This window comes from Tribolium castaneum, chromosome 9 (assembly GCF_031307605.1).
Source record: "Tribolium castaneum strain GA2 chromosome 9, icTriCast1.1, whole genome shotgun sequence".
In the NCBI taxonomy this organism is placed as follows: Eukaryota; Metazoa; Arthropoda; class Insecta; order Coleoptera; family Tenebrionidae; genus Tribolium; species Tribolium castaneum.
In genome coordinates, this window is record NC_087402.1 from 9,992,050 (window position 1) to 10,000,000 (window position 7,951).

At 32.4% G+C, this 7,951-nt stretch overlaps 1 protein-coding gene across 1 annotated transcript in view; it reads right to left on the reverse strand.

Annotated features, from left to right (window-relative positions):
- Positions 1 to 48: 48 nt before the first annotated feature.
- The window catches only part of Gyf (Gigyf), a 13,064-nt gene continuing 5,161 nt past the window's right edge, over positions 49 to 7,951 (reverse strand). The window contains exons 8-12 of the mRNA XM_008194561.3: positions 5,015 to 5,398; positions 4,022 to 4,961; positions 578 to 811; positions 298 to 527; positions 49 to 246 (exon numbers count right to left, since the gene is read on the reverse strand). Of these exons, the coding sequence (XP_008192783.2) occupies positions 121 to 246; positions 298 to 527; positions 578 to 811; positions 4,022 to 4,961; positions 5,015 to 5,398 (1,914 nt within the window). The 3' untranslated portion in view covers positions 49 to 120. The remainder of the gene's footprint in view (positions 247 to 297; positions 528 to 577; positions 812 to 4,021; positions 4,962 to 5,014; positions 5,399 to 7,951) is intronic.

Genomic DNA, 7,951 nt, shown 5'->3' on the forward strand with positions numbered 1-7,951 from the left:
ACAACACATAAATAAGCGAATGAACTTAGAAACGTCTTAAAACTTAAGTCATATTAATATAATATATTTTATATAAAGGTACAATAACAGTTTGGTGATTTTTGAAACAGAAACAAAATTTTACGAGTTATCACCATAATCTCTATCACCCACATTGATTCGGTCTGGAGCTGAAGTGACGTTAAACCCCAAGATTCGAGAGTCGACTTTTAACATCCTTGACTTTTTGTTTTTCTTATTTTTACCCTGTGATGAGGAACAGTTTAATACAAAAATCAGTTTGTTGATGAAACTTACTTTAACTTCTTGGAATTCAGTGCTGTGTTGCAACGAAGGGGTAATTGCGGGTGCCGGCGAACACATATCGTCTTTGTGAGCATTGTTCTTAGGCTTAAACGAGCGTCTTTTTTCCAAAAAATTCGACGCAAATTGCTGCGTTGCGGGACTTTCGCCTAAATACTCCTTGCAGTAGTCTCTTACATCGTAAGCTGATTCAATATCACGTAGGAAAGTTACAAATGTAGGAACTACAATTGATTTGATCAGTTGGGTTCAACTTCTAAACACTTAAACTCACTATCTACGTCTGCGGAAATATTGGCTAAAGTCTTGTAGCACCAATCCGTAAATTCGTCCTTGGTTTGATTATTATTATTATTGACCGATTTTGGTGACTCCTCTTTCTTAGTTTTACTTTTCGATTGCTTCGGCTGCTTACTTGTAGTAGTCATGGCACTAGTTGAATTACTCTTAGATACTGTGGACGGTTTATTAGAGGCTTTGGTCGGGACCTCATCCCAGAAACCTCCAGCTAAACAACCAAACCAAACTCAATCAAACACCACTGAAATACCAAACATGGGACTGAAAGCGACTCAATTTTTGCCTTTTCCGAGTTTTAACACGATTCAGTCAAAAATAAACTAGGACGCAAAACACCCAAAAAATATTTTTTGACAAAAAACAAAATTTCTTAAAAAATCCAGCCTCTGGTCAAAAATAGTCTTTTTTGAGTGTTCATCTTTAAAGCGAACAACGTTTAAGATTTTGTTGAAATAGGCATAAAAAGTCGCTAGATTGAATCGAAAACGATATTAATGTTTTACAGTTATTGTTATTAATAATACGAGAGCAAAAACATAAGCTTAAAGCACAGATGAGGTTCTTAAAGTTCGAGGTGTGTCGTTATGCAACGAGAGTATGCGAGAGTTTTAGCAGTGTTCTTAAACTTTTTTTTTGTTAGAACATTTTAATTTAAAACACGTTGCCTTGGGAAGTGTGTTTTAAAATAGTGAAAACATGTTGCTATGAGAAACGTGTTTATAATCTAGAATTCAGTTATTAAAAAAAAGGCTTAAAATGTTACCAACAAAAAAACGTTTTTAAAACGTGTTCGAAACTAAAGACGCCTTTTTGTAAGATTTCGATAAATCCGGCTTAAAGAAACATTTAATTAGGTTATCATTGTTGTTTCTTTCGAGCGTTTTAGCACATTTTTCGTTTAGAATTGCAAATTTTGCTAATTATTTAGTCAAAAAATTGTTATTTTGTTTTCTTATACGAGCATGTAAGCCAGTTTTTGAGCTGCAAGTCAAACTTTTAGTTAAAACCAGGCCCAAAAAACACTAAACCAGATCAAAAACACACAGATTTTCAGCTTTTTTGAAAGTTTCCACCAATAAATCGAGCCAAAAAATCATCAGATTAGATCGAAAATGACCTTAGTTTCCCTGGTTCGAACGTTTTACCACTTTTTTAGCCAGGCTTGCAGTGATATTATGAAATTTCGTAAAAACATACAAGTATAAATAAATCTCCTCGAACAAAACCTTTTAAAGGGTTTAAACCGGGCCAGAAAACGATTAAAACAAGGCCAAAGATGACATTATTTTGCCTCCTTCAAAGCATTTCAGCACATTTTTCGCCAAAAAAATCTGTCAAAAATAAGACGAAAAATAAATAGTTATTTTTTCGAGTGTGTAAGCATAAATTGAGCTAAAAATTTTACTTTTCTCCGAAACTTCGCTAAAACCAGAATGAAAAATCACTGAATTAGATTGAAAACGATAATATATTTGTCTCTTTCAAACGTTTTTAGATTAAAAACTCAAGATTTGACGAAGAATTTATTTATTGAATACACCGAAAAATTACCTAATTGTAAATAATTATGTAGTAAAAGATGTTATTGTTTCCATTTTATTAGTTACAAGTTTCTGAGGCAAAACTCATGTTTTTTTGCAAACTTTCGCTAAAAGCAGCTTCAAAAAGCACTGAAATTGGTCGAAAACATGCTATTTCTCACCTCTTCAGACATTAAACCAAGTTTTACAGCAAAAAATCATGAAGTATTTTAGAGGATTTTTAAGCCAGACACGTAGTTCTATTACAAAAAATTTGTAGTAAAAAATTTTGAGTCAAAATCACACCAACGAATCTCCAAACTAAGGTTTAAGTATTTTTGTAAAACAAATATTGTGTTTTTATGCACGATTTCGATAAAACTGGCCACAAAATGTTTAAATAAAATTCGTTAGGCAAAGAACTGTTGAGATTTCGGTAAAACTTGAATAAAAAGTCACAAAATTGGATCGAAACGACATTTTTTTAACATTATTAAAACGTGTTTGAAGCTAAAGACTCCCTTTTGTAAGATATCGATAAATCAGAGCTAAAAAACATTAACTAAGATCATTATTTTTGTCTATTTGAAGCGTTTTAGCACGTTTTGTTTCGTCTAGAATTGAAAATTTTGACCACAAATATTTCGTCAAAAATAGAAAATTATGTAGTTGAAAATTGTATAATTTTTTCCTTATCCGGTTTTGAACTAAAACTCAAACTTTTCGTTCATACCAACAAAGTACTAAAACTAATCGAAAAAAAAACCGCTATTTTCACCGCATTTTAGGACAATTTTTTTAATAAACCTTTTAAGGGGAACTACAAATTATGTTTTTTGCAATATTTCAAAAATCGGACCAAAAAATAATTATTTTGCCTCTTACAAGCATTTTAGCTCGTTTTTCACCAGAAATGTTATCTCAAATGTATCCAAAGTCACTTTTTCCCCAAAATTACGCTAAAACCGCGATAACAAAATCACTGAATTGCAGCAAAAATATTATTTTTAACATGTGCTTTTTGAAGTTAATAACTTTTCTTGCCAAATTTCGATAAGTTGGGCAAAGATCACGACAATATTTTTGCCACCACGCAAGCGTTTTTCGATTAGAAACTCAAATTTTGACCCTCGTCATTCAAAAATACGCCGAAAAATTACCTAATTGAAAATAATTTTTGAGTTCGTTTGCGAAAAGAAACTGAGTGAACTGAAAAAGCACTAAAATTGGTCCAAAAAATATATTGCTCGCATTTAATCATGTTTTAGAGATAAAAATCACTAAGTTGGGTCAAAAATTATCTTAGTTTCTGTTTTCAGAGCATATAAGAACATTTTCTCAGTTAGACACGCAGTTTTATCATGAAATTTCGTCAACAACACACCAATAAATTTCTGAATTAGAGTTAATTTTTTACAAAATTTCGATATACCGGTCATTAATCAGATCCAAAAAAATATCTCTGTATCTTCTAACCATTTTAGCACGTATTATGTCAAATGTTTAGTCAAAACCAAGACGAACCAAATGTGAATAATAAAAAAATGTGTTATTTTTGCCTTTTAGCGGCAAACCTTCAATTGGAGCTTAATTTTTGTACTAAACTGAGCCGCTAGTTAATATATTTGGATAATAAAATAACCATTATTTGTCTTTTTTGAGGGTTTTAGGATGGTTTTTAACCAGGCACAAAATAGGATAAAATTTCGTCAAAAAATGTATCAAGAAATCCCCAAATTAGGACAAAAATGATGTTTTGTCCCAAGAAGCTTCTTTCGAGTGTTTTAATTTTAACACGTATTTTAGTCGTTACGGAAATATTTAAATGTAACTTGTTAAAAATATTGCGAGTGTTGAAATTGGAGTTATTTATGAATGTGTGTTAGATAAATACCCACCAGAATTCGTCGACCACTGCGAGGTTGAGGAAGCGTTTGCCCAAGTCAGACTTTGACCATTCCAAATGCTCCCCGAATTCGAAACTGGAGCTTCTTTTTCTTTGAGTTGCGCAGCCATTCTCGCCTCAGCTGTCAACTTTGCTAATCTCTCCTGTTCTTCGGCTTGAATCTCAGCAACAGACTTAACTTTCCTCGGTTCAATCGGTTTCTTAGCCCAATTCAACTGAAGACCACCGGTTTTTTCAATTTGTTGTTGCTGTTGCAACTCTTGAAGTTGTTGTTTTTGGAGTTGGAGAGCCGCTTCCATTGCACGTTTCTCTTTCTCTGCTTTCTGAATATCGGTCAAATTTAGATTTGATGTGAAGTTTGATTGGCACCATGGAGCCGTTTTGGAAGCACCTCTCGCCTGGCTCTGGTTCAATTTTGCCACTTCTGCCAGCTTTTTCTCTTCTTTTTCCTTCTCACGTCTGTTTTTCTCTTCTTCGATTTTTTTGAGCTCCTCGTTCTTTTTTCTCATTTCTTCTTCGACTTTCCTCTGTTCTTTAAGTCTTCGTTTCTCGTCTAGTTCCCGAAGTCGCTTCTCCTCTGCTTCTTTCTTCGCCTTTTCTAGTTCCTTTCTTATTTTTTCCTCCTCCTTTTTCTTCTTGTCTTCGGCGGCTTTGCGCTCCGCTTCCTGCTTCTTTTGCTCTTGTTTTCTGCGTTCGTCCGCTTCTTTCTTCGCTTGTTTCTCTTCCTGTTCTTTTCGTTTCTTTAATTCTTTCTGTGATAATTCCTCTTTCGGTTTTTTCTCTTGTTCTTTATCCTGGACTGGTTTTTCAACCCCTTCAGGTGTTTGCATATCCCACATTGATATGCTCGCATCAGTCTGTTGGGGCCACTGGTTTGGGGTACTCACCGGGGGCGCACCGAATTGGTTTTGTTTCTGCCAGAGTGAATCCAACTAAAATCGCAAAAATTAACAAAACATCGCAAAAATCGCCCAAAAAGACTCACAGGCAATTGTCGCTGTTGCTGGAACTGTTTCAGGAAATTTGTAATTGGATCGTTGTCTTGTCCTGGTGGTAATTGATCCATTGAGGGGCGATTTACGTTAATAGGACCGGGAAGACCAGTCGGTAAATTCCCATGCATTCCAGGTAATGTTGGAATTGGGGATGTTTGTAAATTTGGCAAAGTGTTACCCAAGCCGTCGGGAGGTAGAGACGATGTTAGATTTGAAGGAACTCCACTCCCTGGGAGGTGGTTGTGGAGACCAGGAGTTTGCATTCGGTTTTGCAGCGAATGCATGTTTCCCATCTGAACGAGAAGAGGATCGAGCTGATTAGGCACACTGCTGGGAGGTTTGTCCACCAGGACTGAACCTGGGAGCTTATTACTCTGAACAAAAAAATAAGCCATACTTCAGTCACCTTAATGTATTACTTCATTTAGGACCGGTTTATAGAAAGCTTTGTTAAAATTCCATTTGATCACGTGATCAGTTAATCACGCTTTTAATTGCGAATTAAATTAATGCGCTTTTATAAACCGGTCCTTAAAATTATTGCGTTTCGATTTCTTTCAAAGCATTTTAAAAAAAACTGAAACAATTTAAGTTGAGTCAAGGCATTTTTAGACGAGTTATTTATAGACATGTTATCCACTGTTTACGCATTGTGTAATGCATAAATTAGCAAAAAGGAGTTAAAATTGATCACAGCATGAAATGTTTTTATTTATTTTAAATATGAAACACGTTTTATGCTCAAAATTAATTTTTGCGCTAAGTCGAGTCAAAAAATCAACAAATCGGGTTGAAAATGAAATCAATTTGTATTTTTTTCTGGTGTTTTTTGATATTTATTAACACAAAATTTCGTCAAATATATAATAAAAAATCGCAGAATTTTAGTAGCAATTAAGCTAAAACTAACCCAAAAATCACCAAAATTGGTCGTAAACACCTTTTTAAAACGTACAAGCACTAACCGATTCGGAAAGTTACCAACTTGGGTTACTTCAATGTGTGTCTTTCGAGTGTTTGGAATGTTTTTTTGTCATGATACCACGAAATCTGTACGAAATAATTGTATTTTTACCTTTTTTTTGCAAGATTGAGATAGAAATAAAATCCCATTATTTTGTTCTCTTCCAGCACATTAGGTAGAATGAATAAAATGTAGTAAAAGCTTTTACTATTGTTTTATCTCTTTCTCACTCATAATAATAAAATATAAATTAGGTCTATCTTTTACTATTACAAGCAAAAGCATTTACATCACTTTATTCACACGGCCCATTAGCACGTTTTTCATCATAAACGTAATTATCTCAAAAAATTAGAACGAAAACAAGACAAATAATAATTACTAAATCAAAGATATAAATAATATGGTAGTTCAAATAATGTTATTTATGCCTGTATACAATGTAAAAGTTCGTTTTTCAAATAAAGCTCGATCAGTTTGCAAATTTTCGCAAAAACTGCAGGAAAAAGACAAAAATGTCCATATTTTCGACTTTTTCGAGGATGTAGATAGATACGGTTTTACGCTAAAACTGTTTGCTTACTAGTCCTAAACTGACAAATCACCAAGCGACATTGTAATTGAGCTTAATTTGCATTTTTTGAACGTTTTAAATCATTTTTAGACAGACACAAGTATATCACAAAATTTCGTAAATAACAGAGAAAAACATCGTCAAATTTCAACGAAAATAGAGAAATTCCGTCTTTCTCGAGAATCTAGGAACAAGAAACTCATGTGTTTAAAAAATATTTTAATCAAATTTGTCGAAAAATCACCAAATTAACTGAAATAGTTTTTCTTTTTCGAACGTTGAAGATATTTGTTTATTCAGACAATCAGTTACCACAAAACTTCGTTAAAAAGATATTACCGAATTTACAATTTAGGTAAATTTAAGCACATTTGCACTTTTCTGCAAATAAAGATTCTTTTTTTTGCAAGATTTTGCTAAACTGGCCAGAAATATCTTAAATCTTTTTTTTTTCAAACGTTTTAGCACGTTCTTCACCAGAAACACAATTGGTAACTCAAAAATATCACAAAAATAAAAAATGTGAACAAAAAAACTGTTATTTGCCATTCTAAATGTGAAAAGCTCGTTTCTGAGCTAACTGATCGTACAAACTTAATTTACAAATTTTACGAGGGTGTCAGCACAGTTTTGACTAAAAAAATATTTTTACACTAAACCTAGGCAAAAAATTACCGCTTTGTGTGTAAAATGACCTTAATTAGTCCTTTTTGAGGTGTTTTAGAATGTTTCCTTTAGCCAGATGCAGGCGTCTTTAAATTACGAAATTTCACCAAAAACATATCGATAAACCGCCGAATTGGGATGAAGATAGTTATATTTTTATTTTTACGAGGATTTAGGAATTTTTACAATCTAAGGTCGCAAGATTAAATAAAACCAAAAAATTATTAAATTTTATTTTCTATCGTTTTAGAGTATTTCATCAGAAAAGCAATTACACACATCAGAAAAGTCGAAGAATATCAGTAACTTTTCTAAATAATGATGTTATAAATGAAATTTTTGGCACTTTTTTAATAATTGTCAATTATTAGCGTAAATTTCAAAGATTCTATGAAAATAACTTTGGTTGCCAAAAAAATAATAATAAATAAATAAAAACTATTGCTTGCAACTTGAACTTGTGACGTTTTTAGAATTAAAAAACGTCACACAAAACAATACAAGGTAAAAATAACTGTTTTTATTTTTGTATCTTTAATTGTAACATTCACAAACAAAGTCATTTTTATAGAATCTTTGAAATTTACGCTAATAAATAATAAATAACAATAATTAGTATCAAAAAATGCTAAAAATTTCATTTACTACATCAATATTTAGAAAAAATTACTAATATCTCTAGACTTTCTTAATAAAATCATCATAAGACGAAAAATTACCAAA